At 31.1% G+C, this 25,277-nt stretch overlaps 2 protein-coding genes across 3 annotated transcripts; both read left to right on the plus strand.

The window, feature by feature from the left end:
* Positions 1–1,342: 1,342 nt before the first annotated feature.
* On the plus strand, positions 1,343–4,292 carry LOC105127656 (uncharacterized). 2 transcript variants are annotated; one of them, XM_011029032.1, is made up of 4 exons: positions 1,343–1,622; positions 2,139–2,473; positions 3,556–3,621; positions 3,967–4,292. In XM_011029032.1, exons 1-4 carry the CDS (start codon positions 1,509–1,511, stop codon positions 4,133–4,135), a joined length of 684 nt encoding a protein of 227 aa, XP_011027334.1. In that variant the 5' UTR covers positions 1,343–1,508; the 3' UTR covers positions 4,136–4,292. The 2 variants fall into 2 exon arrangements, with proteins under 2 accessions (XP_011027334.1, XP_011027335.1); XM_011029033.1 differs by lacking the exon at positions 3,556–3,621 and having other exon boundaries at positions 1,346–1,622.
* An 11,075-nt stretch (positions 4,293–15,367) lies between these two features.
* Positions 15,368–24,742, plus strand: LOC105127658 (putative calcium-transporting ATPase 11, plasma membrane-type). The gene is made up of 7 exons (XM_011029035.1): positions 15,368–15,796; positions 19,483–19,537; positions 19,639–21,602; positions 21,694–21,852; positions 23,174–23,345; positions 23,442–23,740; positions 24,239–24,742. Exons 1-7 carry the CDS (start codon positions 15,626–15,628, stop codon positions 24,539–24,541), a joined length of 3,123 nt encoding a protein of 1,040 aa, XP_011027337.1. The 5' UTR covers positions 15,368–15,625; the 3' UTR covers positions 24,542–24,742.
* Positions 24,743–25,277: the final 535 nt, after the last annotated feature.

A 25,277-nucleotide genomic window follows, 5' to 3' on the forward strand; every position in this document is an offset into this window, starting at 1 on the left:
AGTTGGAACTCTGATATAACAACTTGGATGGTCATGCTTTATCCTCATTAGGAAATCTTGAGCAGCTCTCTCTATTGGATCTCTCAAACAACAATTTTACTGGTGATATTCTCATTGTCTTTCTCAACCTTACCCGACTCGATATGTTAAGTTTTTAGTTCAATAATTTTACTTGCAAAATTTCAGTTGATTTTGCTAACCTCTAATAACTTATCAAGTTGGACCTCTCATGCAACATGTTTGATGGTCAAATTCCATCCTCACTTAGAAACCTTAAAAAACTAGATTTCTTGACACTTTTTTTCAAGAATTTTTCTAGTAAAATTCAAATTGCCCTCACAACACTTGATTTATCCTGTAATAAATTCATGGGAAAGATTTCAGAGTCCTTCAGGAAGCTTAAATCTCTGATACAGCTGAATTTGCATGGTTTGTGAAGATGGTTGAAGACAGTGCACATCAAAATGCCAAAAGGCTTAGAAAAAAGAATGCTCTCGAAAATAGTGGAAGACGATACTAGGCAGCAACAGCGATGTGAGAAGCTAAGTCTTGATAATGCTTTAAACACAAATATTTCATTTCATGATCCATCACCAGTTTAGTGATTAGCTTGCTTTGTATGCTTAGAGGTTTTTTTGAAAATGTGATTGTACTTTTTTTTTAAATAGTATTTTATATTAAAATATATGTTAATAATATTTTTTATTTTTAAAAAAATATTTTTGATATCCATGCATCAAAATAATTTGAAAATATTAAGAATATATTAATTTAAAATTACTAAAAATTTTAATTTTTAAAAAAATATTTTTAAAATACAAAAATAAATAATTCAATCTACCATGACAGCAGTTAAGAAGTCATTATTTATTACCATGTATGATAGGTTTGGATTGATATGTAGTTTATGGAATGCCTAAACGAGGAAGGATACCTTATATCAATCAATGAAAAAATCCCAAGAAAAAAAAAAAAAAACACGTTCAATGGTCAGAATATCGGTGCCTTTTGTTTTTTTTCTTAAAAGACACTATAAAAAAAAAAAAAGGCAGTAAAAGGAAGGTTAAAATAATGTGTAAACACTCATGATACATTAAGATGATTAATTAATTACACTAAGATTTGATATTATAGTTGTTTTTTAAAATGTTTTTTTAATTTATTAAAATAATATTTATTTATATTTAAAAAAATATTTTTAATATTAGCATATTAAAATAATTTAACAATATAAAAAATAATTAATTTTATATAAAAATAATTAAAATTTTATAAAATACTGTACGATATCTAATTTCCGAGATTGAATCTTTTATGATAGTCAAAAGCCCACCTTGCTAGTAGACAAAACTTAAAACTCAAATGCCCATTTACAGTCCATCTCAGCAGGTGCCGTTCTATTGGCAAGACTCGAGAGGTAAGCCTGGGCTCATCATCTGCAATAATCTACACTTATAATCCTGCACACCAAGTTTCTGTAGCAATTTCTGCTAAAAATCTTGTAAGAAATGCCTCGGGTGACCCCAATCTTGCGGAAGGGTCGCAAAGCACTTGAGAATCTGGGCTTGGTCAAAATCCTGCAGTCCGAAATCAAACACGAACTCTCAACTACTCCCTTCCAGGTCTCTCTCTTAAAATCCCATAATTTTGTGCTAGTCTTTCCATCCGGGTATTGGATAATGGTTTTAGTTTCCACTTAATAAACAAACCCTTTATTTTCTTGGTGTTTGATTTACCATTTGATGTTTGGAATTTATTAAGAAATGAAAAGAAAGCAAATGTGATGATGGGTTTTAGTGTTAGAAAGTAAAACGAAGCTAGTTAGGGTATGCTCATGTGGCAGAACGTGGGTGATGACCCATTACTTGTTTGGTGGTTAGGACAGTTGTGGAATTAAAAAGATGTGAGCTTGTGTTAAAAGTTGAAGTAAAGTTGGAATCTTTTCAGTCTTCTGTGAGTATTGATAATATGTTTAGCGTTAAGGTACCACAGAGCTAGTTAGTGTATATTTGTGTGGAAAAGCAACTGCTAAAAACATGTACTTTTCTGCTTTGTTAATTAGAAGAGGTCTGAGTTTGTTTTACAAGCTTGAAGAAATTGTGTTTTTTTAATTTTATATGTTTTTAACATGGATTCAGGGCAATCAAAGTGGTAGTTTGGGAGATTTTAAGGTGGACTGGGATTCATTGGAGTCGCAAGATGTGGTTTTGCGGAGAAAATGTGAGTCGGGTGACGAGATTGCTGTTTCGGCTTTGTTGGGGCAGGAGATGTTTGCAGAAGGAGGAATATTTCCACGGGAAGTTTTGATGAAGGTGTGTGTGAAGAAGCCTGGGTTGAACTCTGTTTTACAGTTTGATTGTGGGGTTTCTGAGAAAGGTAGAGGTGGGTCACAGTTTCACATTTATAGTGCACATTATCTCCACTCGACAACAACCTGTCCCAAGCCGTCAGCTTACAGAGGTCCTTCATTCAGGTAAACTTTTCAAGCCATATTATGTATTTTTGTTAGTTTGCAGATTGTAGATAAAATTCCCAAGCTGGTTGTATGTGTGTAATATTTGCATTCCTGTCATTCCCATTTTTTGAATAATTGTCTGAGATATGATCATTGATTGAAGTAGATGGCATGAATGACAAGAACATTGCTGGATATATGAACGTTCATATTTTCAGAGAAAAAATGTTTTGCGTTGGGGAAATCAGTTTCTAAATTCAAATGGGCCTTACTGGGGAAAATAGTGGTTGGATTTTGGTTTAAGATGAGATCTCTGAAACAGATTTTTATACATCTATGTGAATCTAGATGAGTTTCCCTTGGGAGCAAGGCTAGCATCGCGTTCTGATTATGATGATTTTCAAGGATATATTCTGTTTTCTTTGTCTAAAAGTTGAAAGGAATTTATAGCTCTTTGCAAAGGATATATTCTGTTTTCTTTATCTAAAAGTTGAAAGGGATTTTTAGCTTTATGCAAACCTTGAAGGTGAATCCCAAGTTATAATTTGTCTAGTTTAAGGCAAGTCTTTTTGAAATGGCTGCCTTCTATGATATCCTGCTATTCGTTATTCTTTCTTTCTCAGCAATCACATCTCGTGGTTTGGTCCATGTCTTCCCATTATTCCTTTGCACTTTCTAGCATGTTAGGTTGCATTCTTAATTGCGAAAACTTAACCTAAGAGATACCTTAGTCCCACCTTTTCCCTTAACCTGATTGGATGCCTCGAAGCAGTTTATGTTGGATTGAATATCCAGTATTCAGTAGATCAATGGGGGAAATCTGTGCATTATGCCAAAAAGGGTCAAGGATTAACCTCAAGGGTCATTCCTTTTCATCTTTAGCTTTATCCATTTTCTTTTCACTAGATAGTGTGCTTTGACTTTACCTAGTGATCTTGAGAGTTGGTGTGTTGAGGCATTTATTCCAAATGTGTATCGTGATTTGGTATTTATTTTTTGCTGTTATCTGCAGAAGCTAGAAACCAAAAGTGTAACATGTTTTTCAAGTCTTGAATGGAAAAATTGTATCTGGCAGGCAAGCTAAGTCTTTTTTATTTTAGATCCTGGACAAAAAGAAGGATTCAATATAACATCCGGGGGGTCATCCTTTGTAGCAGTTTTTCTAGGTAATGACATCCATTTAGAGACTGTACTGTAGCTTATGGTAGTCTGAGTAAAAACCAGGATTATATTGAGTGATGTTTTGGTTTTGATGCATACATGGATTTATATAATTCTTGTGCATTTCAATGTTGTTGAATGCGGATTCTAACTGCACTTCAAATTCCAAATCAACTAAGTGTAACTTTGGAACTAAAATTAATCTGTTCTTGGAATTTGTCTATGATGCCTTTATTGCAATATCATTTCCAGTAATAATGAAACCCGATTCCACTGGTTACTTGAGATATCTTCTTTTATGCTTGAGGACATGTTCGTCTCACTTAATTCTTATCTTCATATATCTGCAGTGATTTGGACACTGATTTACAAGATGCACTCAAGGGATACTTGATAGCCAAGGGTATTGGTGAAAACCTAACTAACTTCCTCCTCTTACACCTACACAAGAAGGAGCTCGGTCAATATGTGAATTGGTTACAAAAGCTTGAATCTCTGGTGCTGGGAAAATTCGAGTGACTTCGCTTATTAACAATAACAGCTTTGTTGTGGTAAATGAGTCCAGTTTTCTGCTCAAAGTTCATCGGAGAACTGATCAAACAACTTCCAGTGAAGTTTACCTCATTGAGCAATTGTGATGGTTTCAAACTCAGAGCTTATAGATGCAACAAGCGATGCAACATGCGGTGTTTTTCTTAGAGAGCATTGGGCTAATTCATGTTTTCAAAAAATTTAATTTTTTTTGTTTTGCTATAAAATAATATTTTTTTTTATATTTTGGATTGTTTTGATATGATAATTTTAAAAATAATTTTAATAAAAAACAAAAGGAAATATTTTTCTATTTCAAAATATAGCACCACAAGTTTTTATTCTGGTTTTGAATGGTATGAATGTCAATGCTCTTCCACCATTCATTCCATAGGGATTTTAATTGTTTTGACAGAACGGCAATATTTTCTTGCATCGGAAACGTTGAAACGTATTTGAACCAAGGATTACTGTTGCACCTTTTATAACACATCAGCTTCCAAAACCGTGGTTCCACCTTTATCACCATAGAAATCAGCTTGTGAATCTTTTTTTCTTGGGTTGATGTATATCCATGGTAATTAAGCTGAGCCTAGGACTTGGTTAAAGACCTGTATCATGGGTTTGTATAGGCTAACGTGTAGGTTGATTCAAGTCAATTGAATAAAGTTATTTTATTTTTATTTAAAAAGAAAACTTAAAATGATTTTGTTTTGCCAATAAAAAAGTCAAATTAGGTTAATTATGTTAATCTACTGAGATGTTCAAGAGTTAATTTTGGACTAAATGCGCGGGATTTTTTACTGCAGAGGCAATTATTGTTCATGCACGCACAAATAACTGTGGATGAAATTGTGGTGCACTGTGTATTTGTCAAACATTCATTTTGTTCCTCAATTTTTTTTTATTTAGTCCTAATTGAAGTCCAATTAATTGTGATATTTTAGGAAAACATAGAGTTGAACAAAGAGGGAATGGAATGAAAAATGCATGGTGGCTTGCCAAAAGTTTGAGCAATAAATACACTTTAGTCCCCGAATTTCAAAAATAACATAAATTATACAATTTAGATACCTCAAGATTTTCATAGTTCTGTTTTGGTACGAAAGCTTATTTTTGATATTTTTCAGTTTCTAGGTAGAGAAGAGAGAAAAAGGTCATCGAATTTTAATGGTAAAAAAAAAAATATTATCGACATTAATTTAAATCACCAGAATAGTTGATATTTGTGTCAAATAATTCCATTTGATAAAAAAAGTTCATATTAGGTGTTTTTATGCCTTGAAAAAAACATATTTGAGCTTGGTTTGATTTTTGGTTTCGAGTTGATTTCTACAGCAGTCTCCAACTTGTAAACTTAAATTATATAACATATATTCATGGTTACCAATTTTATTTTATTTTTTATCTATGTATTTTCTTAAAATTTTGGCAAAATTTCCTTTGTGTTTTTTAGATACCGAGTTATCACTCAATAATTCCTCAATCTGTAACATTAATCATAATACTCGTGACTTTCAAAACTCAAGCATATTTCAATATCTCAATTCTATTTTTTATATAACACTATGTTAAAAGCTAATAAATTCATAACATGCATTGTCTCTTTCTCTTCTTCTTTTTTAAGGGATTTGTGCTCAAAATATATGTATAACCAACAATAATTCAACTTAATAATAATAACATTATAAATTACATCATATATAAAATAATAAGTTAACATTATAATTCTCAGATATGAAAGTATATTACAACAAAATATTAGTTTTTTCAATTATATTAATCACATAACAAATTTATTTATTCAAGCATTTACTTTCCAGATCGAGGGTGCGATGCACCTCAAAACATAATCGCATTAAACAAGATTAAAATTGCACATTTTAATAAATAATTGATTAAGGATTAACTATTCATATACATTAAAGTGATTTTCTTATTACTGAATAAATTCTTTTTGAAATTTCTAGTTTCATAGATTCTTTTCTGGACATAGAGATAAATCCACTAAGATAAAAATATCAACAGTGTCTTTCACAAACCCGCCTATTTAAATTCAAAATAAAGTTTTATAATTAATATGTTTTACATCGAGTAATTACCTCATTAATTCGTAAGTTAATTTTCTTAACATGGCCATTCAACTAGACATTAATTCTAGCAATTAGGAAATAATTTTTCAAGGCTTGCTCTATTTACCAGGGCATTATACAATTTATGAAAATTTCTTCTACAATAAAAAAATATAAACTAATTAATTAATCCAAGGTGTCAAATACCTACATGGCGTCTGTGCGCATGAAGAGATCCCTTGTTGCTGATTAGATCATGTGGCCTCCTATGTATCAATAAAATTTACTTTGTTACTGTTCATTAATTTGAACCGGTAAAATTCTAATACCCATTATATATTTTTTTATTAAATCCAACACCCTTTGATTAAGCTTAATTGACTTTTAATTTGAGGAGGATAAAACCCTTCTTTTTGAATCATTTACTTATTTTTTTTTCATAAAAGTCCCTATTCAATTTAACCTATCAACATCAATTGTTTTTAATTTGGTAAGATTTCTCAATAATATTATTAGAACTCCATTCTCTAATTTTTCTTCTCCATTTAGCTAAAAATAACCTAGGGAAAGAAGTGAAGATTTTTCTTTTCTCTTTGAAAAATTCTTACTTCATTCATATAATAATATGTATAAAACTTTATCTTCCTATATTTTTCAAAACATTATATTAAAACCTCAAATCCCTTGAATTATTCCTCTTTTTGCCAAATATTCAATTAAAATGGGGAAAAATAATTTTAGTTTTTTATTTAAAATTAAACACTTATTCAATCATAATTCATGCTTTCTAACATGGTTCAAAAATAATTTGTATTATTCCCATAAATTATAACATAAAACCACAACTTCACGTAATTATAATTTTGTATAATCCTTCATCAAACCTAAAATTAGATAAATTAATCATTTGAAACATGTTATTTACCTCACTTTGATAAGGATTTAAGGAAAGAATGGAAGAAAAATCTAGTTTTCTTCTCCTTCCTCTTCAAACCCTAACTTGAAACCCTTCCTCCAATGTATTCACCACTTTAAAATCACCTCCTCTTGATGTTTATGTAATAGTCTAGCCCAACATACTAGCCCAATATATTGTATATTGTCCGCTTTGGACCTCCCAGTCCATCCATTTTCAGGGCTTCCACCCAAATTCCCCTTATGGTTTTGTTTCTGGTAGCCCACAAACCCCAAAATAGATACAATATGTTGGCAACCAACACTACAAATAAGCAAGCAACCAATTCCTCACTCGTCGATGTGTGATATTACAATCCACTCCCTTTAAGGAGCTTGACGACCCCGTCGGCACTATCAGACAGCCAATGAGGTCAGCTCTGATACCAAATATAATAGCCTAGCCCAACATGTTATATATTGTCCGCTTTGGCCCTCCCAGTCCATCAATTTTCAAGGCTTCCACCCAGGTCCCTCTTACAGTTTTGTTTCTGACAGTCTACATGCTCCAAAATGCGTACAACATATAGGCAATCAGCACTACCAATAAGCAAGCAACCAACTCCTCACCCATCAATATGGGATATTATAGTTTAATTAAGTTAATCACTCTAATTACTCGTTGTAATTAGTGAAATTAATGAGAATTTAAGTAGAAAAATCACACAATTTTTCTCCCTCTCTTTGTTTCCAACTCACGGCCAAATAAGAAAAAAAAAATGAAGCATTTATAGTCTAACATTTACTATTTACACATTGGCCTTTATTTATTGTCATTTTTATTTTTGTCTTTCAATTCTTTTTTTTTTCTTAATTTACATCATAACATCTTATATTTTATTCTATTGTATCCAATTACAATACTTAAAATCCTTTTATTTAATCTATTTTTTATTTTATTTACTTTACTCAAATTATAATTTAGCAATTTTTCACAATTTCAATTTTTTGTGGTTTTTTTAGTTTTTTAAGGCTATAAATAGATTTATCATGATTTTTAAAGTGTTTTTTTTTGTTGTTTTAGATTGAAAATGGATTGAAAAAAAGTTTATAGATTAAAAAAAAGAAAAGATTGAAGCCTAATTCTCGAGCCACCATAGCTACTAGAATCTGGGCAACGTCAAATAACGTGTCGTCTGATTTTTTTAGCAAAAACAAAAAGGTGCGGGCCCTTGATAAATGGGTTAAACAGGTTGGTCTAACTTGTCAAGCCTAGCAGCATCTATCTTTTTTTTTTTTTTTTTTTTCAATTAATGCTTTTTAAAAAAATTCAAATTTTTATTTTATTTATATTTAGATTAATATCTCATCTCTCTCTCTCTCTCTTTAGGAAGTCTTTTTTAAATAATAATTATTTTTTGTTTATGCATAAATTTTAAAAATATTTTTTTTATTCATCTATAATTTTTTTGATCTTTTTTATTGATGAACTTTGTTTTGGAGAGGAGAAAAAAAAATTTACAGATAATATTTTAAATATGTGTAGACCTACATTGTATTTTTTATCTTTTATTTTATTCAATTAATTAATATTTGTCTAGTTTTATTATTGTTTGGTTAAAAAAAATTATTTTAATAAAAAATATAGCAAATACAAATGAATAAATATATTATCTTGTAAGATTAAATATCTTAATATATACATATATGTGTGTGTGTATCTCAATTTTTATGTGTGTGTATCTCAATTTTTATTTTATTTTAGTTATCGTTTATTATTTATTTTTTTATTTATTAACACATACAATAATGCTCGGTTTATCTGATTATATCCATAAACTTTTTTTATTTCCACTTTAAAATCTTTTTAACTACGAAAACAGATTAAAAAATAAAAACTATATATACAGTCCTTTTATTAAGGGGAAAAAATAATCTAACCGTGGCAAAACACGGTGAAGCATGCAATAGGGTTAAGTTTGGTTGCAGTTTTTGTAAACCCAGCTCAGGGCGAGTGGCTGGTCCCGGGTTGACCTTTTTAAGAGGGTCGGCTTTTTCTGGCATTACAAGACAAGCCACGAAACTCTTTGCATTTCTGTTCTGTTCGCCGTCGTGATCTTCTTTTTCCCTGCGAAAACAATAGAAAAAAGAAGAAACTTCTGCGAAGCAAATAGCTTTTCAATCTTTCATGTAATATTTAGAAATCGTTTGGCAACGTGGTTGTGTCCACGTTTCTTGTGTTTTCATTATTAATAAGTGTTTGTTATTGTTTACACATTTTATATTTTACTATATTTGAAACATAAAAAAAAAAAAAATAACTAGGAGTTGCTTTCTGCATAATTAAAATCCTGATATATACTCTACTGTCAGTAGAACAGTAAAACATGCCTTCATTATTCATTAAATAGATTTTTTTTCAATAATATTCTGTTCATTAGACAGTTTTTTAAAAAAATCAATATAGTTAAATAATTTCACTTGTATTGTTCACGTAAACATAAACAATAATTTTTTATTTTTTTTAAATTAATTTAAAGTAAATTAAATTTATTTGTATTGTAATCTTAATTTTATTCTTGATAATATTTTACCTAATTTTGTAGTTTTGTCGGATGAATTTTGTACATAATGAAATTGTAAATAGTTTTTTGTTAAAATAATTTTTTTACATAAAATATGATTTATTTCATGATATAATAATAATAGTTAAATTCACAATATTTAAATTAAAAACCATCAATATTAATATATATTTTTTAAAATTATTTTATAACCTTAATTTCAAAAGCATTCTTAACCAAATATATTAAAATTATTTTTTCTTTAATCTTAATTTCAATCAAAATTTTAATCAAAAATCTATTTTTTCAAACTAACCTTAATTAAAAATATCTTTTATAAAATAATTTTTTTTAAATTACAATCACAATAACCATAACAATACCGGATATACTCTTATCCTGTACATTTCGGAGTTTCTATTTTACTCTTGCATAAAAAATAAAAAATAAAATAAAAAGTCTTTCTTCACTTTTCCCGTCCCCTTTTTTTAATTTATTCAACCGAATCTGTCCTGCCGTACCTTGCCACACGGCATTGGCCATGTCAAGCGGTTTTCTGTCGTAATCTTCGGGTCTGCTTTCTGCGAAGTCCAAATGAAGCTTTCCCCTCCAAATAAGCGGAAGAAAATTGAGTCAGCAACACAAAATTTCTAGGTAACAAAGAGATGTGGTGCTCTTTCAAGTCAATATCACAGATATTTCTTGTGAAAATAATTGTGCCATAAATAATATATATATATATATATATAATAAAAAAAAGAGAGAGAAGAGTGATTGAACAACGTTTGCCTCGTAGCAAGGGGCAAATAAAATTTTCAGATTTTATGAAGAAGACTTCGGTGCGACTTCAAATTCACAGTCTTTTTCACGTTACAGTTTATTATTTTTTAGAATATTTTTCAAATTATTTTATATTTAAAAAAAATATGAAATTGATGTTTTTTTAGATATTTTATAACTTTGATGTAAAAAAATATAAAATATTATTTTAATTAAAAAATACTTAAAAAAATATTATGCATTATAATATCATCACGTGTAAATTATTGATTTAGCATGGAATAGTAGTTGATGAAATATCTAATTTTGTTTTTTATTTTAAAAAAAAAGTTCGAGACCTTCTTCTACTTGAATATTCTATATGGAAAACAATTTTCAACTATTTATTTTAAATCTTTTTATATATGAATTAACATCCTAGTACAAAGAGTAATATTTCAAGCAATTTATCTTTAATTATCTTAATAATCCCATGTTATTGGTGATTGATAAAAATAAAATTAAAATTAAAATCTATTTATTGTTTATGTGAGATGCTTTGGAGTTTATAGTTTAACTAAGAAAAAATTATAGCTCCATAAATTAGGCTCAATGTTAACATGACCAACATGATAATTGAAACATTAATTGGTTTTTAAAATTTTTTATTTAAAAATATATTAAAATATTTTTTATTTTTAATATTATCATATCAAAATTAGTTAAAAACCACTAAAAAATTTAATTTAAATTTTTTTCATTCCAAATATATTTTTAAAATGCACCAAACAACCTCTAAATTAAAATATAAATACAATACCAAACAGCCTCTAAACCGGTTGGCTGAGTTGAAGTAGAAAGTTTATGTTTTTTATAAACTGGCAAAACCCAAAAACCAAAAACAAATATTTTTACACGGCAACGACTACTTCGTGTAACTTGGATTATTTCCTAACCTTGAGAAGATATTTTGCTCACTTGTCGTACGAATCCCTTCCAGTCTATATTGGCGGTTCGGATATTCTATTTACAAAAAGTAATATTTAAATATTGAAATACAATTAAAATAATATATAAATTTTTTATTATAATAAATGTGTGGCTATGGTATTTTAGTAGTAGTTACATTACTATAATTACTATTATAAATAACACAATCATCATTTTATTATTATTATTATTATTATTATACCTATTTTTATTTTTTTTATTAATATGAGTATTCGGGTCAGGTTAAATACATATCGACTAATTCTATAAATTCTGAAATTAATAATTATATAAACTTTCAATGGCCTGAAATTTATGAAACTTGAATTAGTAATTATGAGATTTGTGGAACTTGAACTGGTGATTTTTATGAAGTAAACTTAGAATTTAGTCGGTTGAGCTATACCGTTCAGGGTTACTATATCTATTATTATTATTAGTGGTGGTAGTAGTAATACTATCATTAATAATATCATCATTATTATCATCACTATTTTTTAAAATATTGTTATTGTTATTATAATAATTAAATTTTTTATCATCATTATTATTAATATTACTACTACAACTACTAATATTGCTCCTACTATAACTATAACTATCATCATCATCATTATTATTATTATTATTATTATTATTATCATTAATATTTTTATTTCAATTGTCGTTATTAATATTAGTATTATCATTACTATTTTCACAGCTAACATTACTATTACTATTACTATTATTATTAAAAAAATAAAAACTATGAACCTAATTTAAATGACATAATTGAAAATTATAAAAATCTTAACAAAAAAAGCAATGAAAACAACAAGAGATTAAAAGAAAAGGGACCAAAATAAAATTACTATTATTATCATTGAAAAAACCAAAATTATAAACTTGATTGATTTGAAGGATAAAATTAAAATTCATAAAACTTTTTTTAAAGGGCAAATGGACAAAAATTAAAAGCAGAATGATTGAATAAAAAATAACTATAGATACAAATTAGAAATCAATGGTTAAATAGAAAATACATAAAACTTTAACAAAAGGTACAATGACAAAAATATATATAAAAAAAGAACTTAATATGAAATACTAATAAATACTATAATGTATTTATTGCATTGTTATTAAATCCTGATCGGTCCAGCAGTTCAACTTAAGATCTGGTGACTAAACAGGTTCTAATGAAGTGAAAGATCGGTAAGAGAAAAACAGGAGAAACCCGGTCAACTCGTGACTTGGTAAATTCGGGTAGAATTTTTTTAAAAAAAATATGTTTTTTCTCCTGGCCAAAAATCCCTTATATATATATATTTAGTTAGTTAGTAACTCTTTTCAAAGTTCACTATATAAATACTAGAATAATATTTTATTTTTTCAAAGTGAAATTTGAAGTCATTTAGTAAATATAATCTATGTTCATGGAAAAAAGTTATATTTTTTCAATGTGAGATTTAAAGTCCTTTGATATATATACTAAATGTGGGATAAAATGAAATAATAGTTTAAACTTTATTATTTACAACATATATAACATATATTCATCTAAATTTTTTATTGTTTTTTCTATATGAGATATTAAAATTTCAAATATTTTTTTAGATTTTTTTCATGTTGATTCGAGTTGACTGTAACCTATGACTCGGCTCCTTGATCGGGTCAACTCTTAGGTTAGATTTGACAATTATGATTTATTGGGGTAGGAGAGAGAAATAAAGAAAAAAAAATCACCAGTAATAAATTGAAAATATTTGAATTGCATGCGCCACATACGATGGAAGAGAAGATTGCAGGAGATCATACTATACGGTGAAATCTTTTTTTTTAGATTAACGTGGGTGTCCGGGCCAGCTTGCGCGCACCACGACTAATCCCACGGGCCCTGAAGTTAACGACCATGTAAGCCTCCAGTGGCCATCATATGAGCAACCAAGGATTCGAATCTGAGACCACAGAGGGAGCAAACCCCTTAGTCCCAGAGCTTTACCACTTGACCACCACCTAGATGGTTACTGTACGGTGAAATCTTATTTTGACTACTAGGAGACATTGCACGCGCCGTTTAAAAATCACAACATCTATCATTGTGCATGCACTAACAACTTTTTATAATTAAAAATATTATTTTGATGGTAAATTACAACACTATCTAATGCAAACCAACATTTAATCAGGAAAAAAAAAATGAACCAAAAGACTTCAATACCCCCTATCTTAATATATTAAATTTTTTAAATCCAATGGTATATTTATACTTTAACTGCAGGTAAGATATTGAAAATAATTTTATAAATATATTCAAAATTATTGATTTTTTTTACTCTTGATAGTATTTTTGTTATTTTATTATTAATAAAACTACTATATAGATAAAAATACTCTCACACAAATCAATAATAATGAATAGCCCATATGAATATACCAAAACATCTCTTAATCAAATGAAGACAATTTGCTTTTAGCTAAGTTCATAGATGCCACCCATTATTGTAATAAATAGTTAAATAAATCTATGGTCACAGGAAGTCTATGATGCATTTTAGTTTTGTAGCAGCTTTATTCCATGCGTGGACAGATCTTGACGGTCCAATTCATCAAGTTTCATGGAAATAACATCACATTATCTATCCTGATGTCTTTATGCTACCTCTCCACGTCGCGAAAACGACGGCTAAAATGGGGTCGCAGTTCGATGCTAGTTTGCTCCTATCCGTACCACCCCCCTTCTCCTTGTATGAGAGCAGTATTGATTTGAATTCTCATCTTCTTTTTATTCTTCCCCTCCGATTCCCCGTCGTAAGTCAGCTAGCGCGTATTCTCATTTGACCTTGGACCATCTCTCCCTCCCTCCCTGGTAGATAATCTTTCCCTGGTAGATAACTTAAATTGTTTTTTTAAAAAAAAAAAACTGAAAGAGGACTGGTCTTACCGCTCCACTCCTTGGATTGTACTATTTATTGGAAATGAAATGATGTTTTTAGTTTATTTTATTTTTATAGGTTAATCTGCTTCATTTAAATTCTTTTTTAATTTTATTATTTAACATTAAGTTAGTTAAAAAATAAACTTTATGATTTATTTTATTTGTTTTTTATTAGATTATTCTAGCCTAATGATATGATAATAATGCTTAATAGGTTAGCTCAAGTTGACTTGATTATCTATGCTTCATGATACGAGAATAGTCTTTTTTTTTAATGCTATAAGGTTATTTCAATCTCATGACTTGGGTAATAAATTTGATAAATTGATTTAAGTTATTTTTATATATTTTTAATTTTATTTTTTTAATATTGAGCTAATTGAAAATTAAACCTTGTTATTTATTTTGATTTTTTATATGAATTTATCTCAGTTTTATGACCCGAATCACTAATTTGACAAGTTAACTCGGATAGATTTTTTAAGTTATTTATTAATTGATTTTTTCTTTCATTTCTATACTTCAAGGCTTCAACATTAGATTAATTGTGAATTATTTTTATAATTTATTTTATATAATTTTATCATAATCTCTTAAAATAGATCGATGAATTCTACATGTTAATCCATATTAACCCAGTTGATCTTATTCTTTAATACTTGACTATTTTTTTAAATCAAATTATATTTTTATGAGTTCTTCAGATTGTTTTTTAACATATAAAGTTAATTGTTACATTAGATCAACCCCTACATAATTTATTTATTTTTATTATAGAAAAACATTATCAATATCTAAATAATTTTTTATATTCAAGAAAAAATTAACTTCACATGCAGCGTGCAATGGGAGCCATGATCTAGTACAGAGCCTGTTAATATTATGATAATAATTAATTTTAAAAATAAAATTTATTTTTAATATTATTATTTAAAAATATATGAAAAATTAATTTGAAAAAATAAAAAACTTTTACAGAAAACTCTTTCGAACGACAAAGGAGACCATATATTCGTATAATGAGTTGCCTGTTGCGACTTCCACTACAAAACTACCCACTTGCATCCAGAACGTCGTCTCCACAAACTCTCTCTCTGTTTGCGCTATCATCGCCAGATTATATCGTATTTGTTATTAGATCCATCCATATAAATATACCATATCAATTCTTCTCACTTGTCATTTCGTTGTTGGGTAAACGCGTTTCTTTCACCACCAGTCGCGCAGCACCCGTAGTATAGCGCCGGTGCTGCTGTTCGGCAATTAATTGGAGAAAGAAATGGACAAGTTATTGAAGGATTTTGAAGTGGAGTCCAAGAATACATCGGAAGATGCGTTAAGGAAATGGAGACGAGCTGTTACTATTGTCAAAAATCCTCGCCGGCGTTTCCGTATGGTCGCCGATCTGGCTAAGCGAGCCGCAGCCGAACGCAAAATACGCAGCATCCAGGTCTTTCTCTCTCTATCTTTTTTTAATATACTGGTAACAATTTGCCGTTCTTTAGATTTAAGATCTAAAAATCTGTAGATTGTTTGAAAGGACTGAGAAATGCGAGATGCGTGCTTTGTTATTTCTCCTGTTTTTCTAGGTAACCAAAGGGAATATTGGGTGAAACAAAATTCAATTACTTTGAATTCTTTTTCAGTAAGGAATTCCAGCTATTAAAAGCTACAACTTTTTACGTTTTTTTTTTAACTATCCTTTTCCAGAGGGAAAGGAAGTGTAGCTGATTTTAATTTCTCGGGAACCATACAGGGAGCTTAGGGTTTAGTGCTAAGATTTTGTTAATGCAAACAAACCGTTGCTCTTTTAATATTCGTTAATGTACTGCAAGTGGGTCCCACTTGTACAGGCTGGAATTTTTTGGCCAATGAGTTGCTTTGACGTTGACTGTTATGTGTCCTTGACATGACGACGTGTATTGCTTGAGATTTCGAGGTGGATACACGGAGTGCCAGTTTTTCTTTTCATAAATACTTTTTCTGTTTTATCCTTTCGCTTGGTGGTCCCTTCAAAGACATTAATTGTTGACTTTTTTTATTCAAGTAATGGCAAGGCACGAAGTTTCCGCGACCTTTCCTCTGCAGCCTTGTCTCCATAAATGTGATCTAACCCAGAAAGGCACCTATTTTCATATAAAAGTTTTCATGATGACGATGGCTTATTTGAATCGCTTTTTAAAGAAGTAAAAAAATGTGTTTCTCAATCTAATCCTCTCATAGTGTTTGGCCCCCTTGATGTTGTCTTCATTTAAAATTGTTTGCCATTCGTCGCCTCGGATCTGTTGTCTTTTTAATAATTCAATGCTAGTCTTCAACAGTTTTAAACTGATTTTAGCAGTTAAGATTGTTGCGTCCTGAGCTCACTAACTGGATATTACATCTAGTATCTATTATATTATACTGTGATAGAATACTGTGAACGCGGTATAGACACGGCTTGCAAGAATTTTGATAAAATATTATCACCATCCCATATATTGTGATAGAATACTGTGAACGCGGTATAGACACGGCTTGCAGGAATTTTGATAAACTATTATCACCATTGTGTTCTGTTATTAATCTTTATCACTTTATTTAGTATAAATCTAAAAGATCTGGGTTTTTCACCAGGTAGGCGGACACTCTTTATCCTGTCAGACATTACTTTGAATGGACTGTGTGAAATAATATATTTTTTTAATTTGGTCATCAAATTATTATTTTTTTGATGATTTAGCTGTAATTGAAGACCAATGTATTTTGATTTCCCATGAAATTATGGGATTAAAGGAAGAGGGACTGAAATGAAAAAGACGTCAAACAAACATAGGTGATGTGCTATAAATTTCGAAAAAAATGCATTTGGTCCTCGAACTTAATAAATAACGTGAATTATATAATTTTGACACCTCAATATTTTTCAAATTTAATTTTGATATAAAATTTATTTTTATTATTTTTTAGTTCTTATTTAAGAGAGAGAAGTAAGAGGTCGCAAGAGTTCGGTAGTAGTGAGAGAAACATGCGGTTGATACCAATTTAGGCAACCAAAACAGATAAAATTTATGTCAAATGATATTTGATGAAGAGAGTTCATGTTAGGTGTTTTTTTACCTTTAAAGTTCGTGAAAAACAGAATTGTTCTTGAGTAGATTTTTAGTTTCAAGTTGATTTTTGTTTTTGAGATGGTTTTTTGAGGTTATAGATAAGTTTATTATGGTTCTTAAAGTATTTTATAGGTGTTCTATGACAAAAATAGATTGAAAAATAGGTTTTTTGGCCAAAAAAACTAAAGCCCTGATTTTTCAGTCACCATAGTGGCTATAATTTGAGCAAATTAGACGGTGCATTGTCTTTTTTTTCCAAAAAAATTTGAGGCGAACTACATTTCACCCAGCCTAGTTGCAGTAAAAAAAATAGAGGCCTGACTATTTTTTTTTTTAATCTTTTGTATGAATAAATTTTATTTTTGAAAATAAAGTTTTTTTTTTAGATAATATTTCTAATATATGTAGCACTATGATGATTTTTTTGCCCTTTTATTTTAGTCAATTAATTTAAGTTGTGTCTATTTTCATTATTGTTTGCTTGAATAACAAATTATTTTAATAAACAAATTTAGTAAACATAACCAAGCAAATATCTAGTCTTTCGAGATTAAATGTTTTGATCTATTTTAATAAATAAATTTAGTAAACATAACCAAGTAAATATCTAGTCTTTCGAGATTAAATGTTTTGATCTACATTTATCTTTTATTTTTTAAAGTTTTATTTTTAGATATTATTATTGATTTTTTATTTATTAGTCAGCATATATAATTCTTAATTTATTTAATTATATGTATTTATAAAAAAAAATATTTCAACTTAAATTTTTTAAATTACAGAAACGCTTTGTAAAAACCTATAAATATAATTTTTTATAAAAAATAAAAATATTTGACTCGTGGTGGAGTCGTAGGTCACATAACTGTTTTTAATTTATAGCTTGTAATTAGTTTACATCATCAACGATGAAATAGCTCTTTAAAATTCTGAAGGTAGATCAAATGGTTGTCTGTCGATTGTAAGCACACTCTTCTTTTAGTGAAACCCTTCTGAAAATGGACAGAGAGAGACCCTCATAAAATGGTCATTCTTTTATCTTAACGAAGGCGCGCATAAAATGTCCAGTGACCATCTTGCCTCCAAAATAAAACACCGCATGATCTCCGTTTTATCTGGTCTTTATTTAAAGGAGTTAACCTGTAGCAGTAAAACAAGAAGCATCCTTTTATTCCTAATGTGTAGATAATATTTTATTAAAACGCATCCAAGGGTGCAGTCATAAACTAAAATAATAGTAAAACATGTAACGATCTAAAGAGATGTCAGAGTCAATTGTTCCCTTTTTTAAAAAATAAAATAAAATTGGTAGGTTTAAATGAGATTGTTATGCAATCCTAGTTTAATGCATAGCTTCATCCCTTTTCCATTAAATTATACTTACACATACTCTATTGAACCCATCAACAATGTCAATGAAATGTGCTCTTTACTCTTTTTACCCTTTCAGAATCATTGGATAATTAGTCGGATACATGTTTGATTCTAGCTAAGTTTCTAGCATGTAGATACGAATGACATGGCAGGAGTTTTGGCAATTGTAAATAAGTGTCATTGTAGGAATTTGTAACTCCTGCTTAAATCCACTTAATTATTTCTAAACCTTCCCCAGCATTTCTCAATAATCTTGTGTGAAATCTTGCTTACTGGCCAGTTAGTTGAGTGTGTTGATGTGAATTACTAGTTAGTTGAGTGGATTAATTTCAACCATGATCGTTTCATCTAGTTAGCATCTAATGACCACCATTGTAGCTTACAAACATAATATTATCTCCATGAAGACTCGTCAACTTTATGAACTTCTTTATATCACAAATGGTGAGAACATCAACATGTCTTTCATTTGAAGGGAGTTCATTACCCATTTTGAAGATGGATTTTGGGTTCATTTGAAATATTGCATGTATCATAACCATGAAATAAAGCTTGCTGCATTGAGCATTGCTAAGATGGTTTGAGGTAGCACTTAATTTGTGAAGTTCCCTATCTTTTACAGCTGTAAATGGCTGATCATCACTAACTTTTTTTAATCTCTCTCAATCAGGAAAAGATACGAATTGCTCTTTATGTCAAAAGAGCAGCTCTGCAGTTCCTTGATGGTATATTGCTTGGAGCTACGACCTCCATGTAGACTAAATTTGAGTCTTAAATTGGTTACATCAAATATTTACCCTTTTCTCTCTTCGTGTTTGTTTGACAGCTGGAGCTGCAGCTGAAAATGCTTCTGGTCAATCTGAACACAAGATTTCAGATGAGGTTAAAGAAGCAGGTTTTGGAATTGATCCAGATGAACTTGCATCTATTGTTCGTGAGCATGGCATGAAGGGTTTGAAAAAAAATGGTGGAGTTGATGGGATTGCAGAGAAAGTCTCTGTCTCATTCGAAGAAGGTGTTCGCACTAGTGATGTATCTACCAGACAAAAGATTTATGGCTGCAACCGTTACATAGAGAAACCTCCTCGAAGCTTTTTAATGTTTGTGTGGGAAGCAATGCAAGACTTGACATTGATTATCCTTATGATATGTGCTTTGGTTTCTATAGGTGTAGGAATTGCTACTGAAGGGTGGCCTAAGGGCATGTATGATGGATTGGGAATCATACTTAGTGTATTCTTGGTAGTCATGGTTACTGCTGCAAGTGATTACAACCAATCCTTACAATTTAGGGACCTGGATAGGGAAAAGAAAAAGATTTCTATTCAGGTGACAAGAGATGGACGAAAACAAGAGATCTCCATTTATGACTTGCTTGTTGGAGATGTGGTCCAATTATCTATCGGAGACATAGTTCCAGCTGATGGGATTTACATATCAGGATACAGCTTGGTGATTGATGAGTCAAGCTTATCAGGGGAGAGTGAACCAGTGAATGTATATGAAAATAAACCTTTACTTCTTTCAGGAACTAAAGTGCAGGATGGGTCAGGAAAGATGATAGTGACTGCAGTTGGTATGAGGACTGAATGGGGAAAGCTGATGGAAACTCTTAGTGAGGGTGGAGAAGATGAGACCCCACTTCAGGTAAAGTTGAATGGGGTTGCTACTGTTATTGGAAAGATCGGTTTGGCTTTTGCTGTGCTTACATTTTTGGTGTTAACTGTGAGGTTTCTGGTGGAAAAGGCGCTTCATAATGAGTTCACAGATTGGTCTTCAAGTGATGCGATGACACTTCTTAACTACTTTGCTATTGCAGTAACAATAATCGTAGTTGCTGTTCCTGAAGGATTACCATTGGCAGTGACTTTGAGTCTTGCCTTTGCAATGAAGAAACTAATGAATGAGAAGGCACTTGTCAGGCATCTCTCTGCTTGTGAGACAATGGGTTCTGCTACTTGCATTTGCACAGACAAGACAGGGACGTTAACCACAAATTGCATGGTAGTTGATAAGATATGGATATGTGGAAAAACTGAAGTTATTAAAAGCAGACACAGTGAAGGCATTTTAGAGATGGGAATATCTGAAGGTGTATTAAGCCTCCTGTTTCAGGTTATATTTCAAAATACTGCTTGTGAAACAAGTAAAGATGAAAATGGACAGAACAAGATTTTAGGAACACCGACAGAGAAAGCTCTGTTTGAATTTGGCTTGCTTTTGGGCGGTGACTTTGATGCACAACGCAAAGATTTTCAGATAATGAAGGTTGAGCCTTTCAATTCTGTGAGGAAAAAGATGTCCGTGCTAGTGGCACTTCCTAGTGGGGAGCTACGAGCTTTCTGCAAAGGTGCTTCGGAAATCGTATTAAAAATGTGTGACAAGTTCCTTGATGACAGCGGGAAATCAGTTCCTCTTTCTGAAGAACAGATATTGAGCATATCAGATGTTATAAATGGCTTTGCCTCTGAAGCTCTGAGAACTCTATGCTTGGCTTTTAAAGATCTAGATGACCCTGCTTATGAAGGCGGCAGCATCCCTGATTTTGGCTACACGTTGGTAACAGTTGTTGGAATCAAGGATCCAGTGCGTCCTGGTGTCAAGGATGCTGTTCAGACTTGTCTTGCAGCAGGCATAACTGTTCGTATGGTAACCGGTGATAATATAAATACAGCCAAAGCTATAGCCAAGGAATGCGGAATACTTACTGAGGGTGGTGTGGCCATAGAAGGACCTGATTTTCGTATCATGAATCCTCAGCAGATGAGGGAAAACATTCCCAAAATTCAGGTTTTGGAATTGACTGCGTTGTAAAATTTAACACCTTTGGCACATCCATTCTACAATGCATAACTGTGTTCGTTGCTTTTCTGGGAAACAGGTAATGGCTCGGTCTTTGCCTTTGGATAAGCACACCTTGGTAACCAATTTGAGGAATATGTTCAAAGAGGTGGTAGCAGTAACTGGTGATGGGACCAATGATGCTCCCGCATTGCATGAGGCTGACATTGGACTTTCTATGGGCATAGCAGGAACAGAGGTCTGTCTTCCTGTAATTTTATTTGTCATATAACTGATTCTGACGAGTTTAGAAATGTATTCTTCTTCTTTTGCTATTTTCACTTCCTATTAGTTATTTTCATTCATGCCATAATTATTATTGTCCGCTTCTGCTTCCCCCTTTCTGGTTTTGTTTTTTAATCCAATCACACTTTTCTTATTCACACAATATTTTCCTTCTGTTTGCGTATTTGCTTACAAGCAATAACAATGCTTGCTCATAAGCCTCCACATCAATTACTTACTCACAGGCTTCCACATCAGTTAGTGAAAGTTCTGGTGTCTTTACCATTATTCTTTGCTTATATAATAAACTTCAATGTTGCCTTTTTCAATTGTGTTTTGCAGCACATTGTATATCTGACATGTATCATCCTATTTTTTCTTGAAACACGAGTCTTAGATTTTAAACCCAAGAAAAAATATCACATAGTTTTCATATGGAATGGAACAGTATAAAGATGAGATTTTTTTATTTTCATTTTTCCTTCCTATTATAGCTTGGTGTTTGCTGTCCTTATTCTGTCATAGAAAAAGAAACATGATTAGCTTCTGGGAGGACTGATTTGTGAAATAAATTTCAATTCAAAACTTCTACTTGTTTTGGGACGTTTGTTGAAAACCATAATTGAGGTTCATCCCTCAATCTGCCTTCACCAGAAGATCTCATTTAACCAACTAAACACTCAGCTCTTTCATCTAACCTGTCTTCTTTTATGTTTTCGTTACCCCATAGTTTCATGGAGCTGTGTTGGAGGTTAAGTTCTTCTCTACCTCTGGCAAAACTGAAAATGGTGTAAAAGCAAATTTGTTGATTCTAGTCTAGGTTACTAGTTCCAATCACCTTTAATTAGTCTGAAACAGTGTAAACATAATTGTTTTTCTTTAAGCGTATCTGTTTTCCTTGTAACCATGCAGCTTAAAGAGTACTTTACCAGCCTCATTTTCAAACTTAAGTAAAGTTGTCTCAAGTGTCTACCTTTTTCTTCCTTTTCTTCTTTACTCTTCAAGAAATTTAGTTCCTTGACATTGAACTCTTCTCTTTTGTAATCTGAACGGATTGAAGCCATTATTGCTTCTAGTTAGCAATCTTGACATCATTTTTTTAAGAGAAAAGATTTGTCTGCTTTAATTTTGACATCTGCAGTTGAAACATGATAAGAGATGTTTGTCAAGATGTTTGTCAGATGTTTTCAAACAATTAGACTTTCATTTCTCATTCATTCCCTGAAACTGGAATTGCACCGATGCCATTTGATATTCTGCTAAACACAGTCGCTTCATGTTTTCATGACGTGCAGGTTGCAAAAGAAAGTGCTGATGTCATCATAATGGATGACAATTTTAGGACCATTTTAAATGTTGCTAAATGGGGACGTGCAGTCTACATAAACATTCAAAAGTTTGTGCAATTCCAGCTAACAGTTAACGTTGTCGCTCTCGTAATTAATTTTGCCTCTGCATGCATCACAGGTGCGGTGGTTGGTGACTTTAAAGCCTTTTCATCTTTGAAACATCATTATGACTGCTAAATATTACGTTGTTTTCCTCTTTTTCTTCAATTTTCAGGATCTGCTCCCCTGACTGCTGTGCAGTTGCTTTGGGTTAACATGATTATGGACACACTTGGGGCATTGGCGCTTGCTACAGAACCTCCAAATGATGGGCTGATGAAAAGGGCACCTATAGGGAGGGGTGCAAGCTTCATTACAAAGACCATGTGGAGGAATATATTTGGTCAGAGTATCTATCAGCTGGTCATCCTTGCAGTTCTCCAATTTGATGGGAAGCGTCTTTTAGGAATAGGTGGCACAGATGCTACCACTATGCTCAATACTGTGATATTCAACACTTTCGTGTTTTGCCAGGTATGTAGTTACTGGATTCAGCCTTCTAGTTTCGTTGTGCATTCTTCTTTCTCCATATTGGAATTACTTTCATTTTATACCTGCTCAATTTTTTTTCAACATATTTATTATTTGACTGTAAAATGATCAATAAACCACTGTAAACTAGCTGCTTATTTTAAGAGTGAACCAAACTCTCTTTTTTTTTCTTTTCCAGGGGTTAGAGAGCGAAACCATGTTATGCTGAGTATATTTACATTTCTGTTCCTGGAAGCCAATGTTTCTATTTCCTAAGCAGTCAGTCTGTCAATGATTTCATATTACAGTAGCCCCTGATATTTCTTATATTTAATTTTCTTTGAAGGCATTCATGCATTTATCTCCAAGTCCATTATGTTAGGAAAAAAAAAAAAAATCCTAGTGCATAGGATCTTGGTTGGACCAAACTTGTGTGATATATGAGGAATCCTTAAATTTATTGTCGAACTCAATATTGATTCACTTTTGTTTCACTCTCAGGTGTTTAATGAAATAAACAGTCGTGATATAGAGAAGATAAACGTCTTTCGGGGCATGTTCAGCAGCTGCATATTCATAGGTGTTATGGTTATAACAATCGTATTCCAAGTAATCATAGTCGAGTTCCTGGGAACTCTTGCAAGCACAGTGCCCTTGAGCTGGCAAATGTGGCTATTCTGCGTTCTAGTTGGAGCTGTTAGCATGCCCGTTGCCGTTGTCCTAAAGTGCATTCCTGTTGAAAGAGGGAATCCTAAGCAGCATGATGGTTATGATGCTCTCCCCGCTGGTCCAGACCAAGCTTAAAAAGGAACCCTCCCTGTTCTTCTTCCTTCCGTTTTTTTGTTTTTACTCAAAAAATCCATGACTACTTAACAAACATGCAGGACAGTGACAGGTCTTTTGAATTGTTTTCCTCCTTTTGGGTAATTGACGGAATGAAACCCCCTTACTGCAAATACAGTCGGTCTTTTGAACATATCTTTTTCCTTCAATATAATTTGGCTTGGAAATTATTGAACATCGTTGCTTGAGTTTATAATCCCTAGGGAAATGTCACTTGGAAGAACAGAAGGTTGAGGTCCCATGCATCACAGATCCAACCTGGAATGCCTACCTGCCTTCCAAATCTTCCTCCTCTTCCATAAACTAGGTTGGGTGAATACAATTGCTGACACAAAAAGAAGCGAAAGATAACAGGTTTGTTGTATTGTATCCTTTGTTACAAACTTATAAGGGCATGATTATTCAACAATAAGGCATAGAAATCGTAAATAAAAGTAATGAATACAAGGATTTGTTATAAATAAAAACTCTAAAGAACAAGATCAAGATCCAAAATATCTATTTTTTATTTTTTTCATGTTTCTACTTGCCAAAAGATATTCGATTCCACATAGAAAAACTAAAAAACTTGAATAAAAAAATAAAAATAGAAAAGATATTCTCTTCAAATAAAAAAAAATAATAATAATGTATAAAAAACAATAAAATTAACTAAGAAATATATATTTATTTTTCAGAAAAAAAACTCTTTCATCAA

Source organism: Populus euphratica, unplaced genomic scaffold (assembly GCF_000495115.2).
Source record: "Populus euphratica unplaced genomic scaffold, PopEup_1.0 scaffold13.1, whole genome shotgun sequence".
Classification (NCBI taxonomy): Eukaryota; Viridiplantae; Streptophyta; class Magnoliopsida; order Malpighiales; family Salicaceae; genus Populus; species Populus euphratica.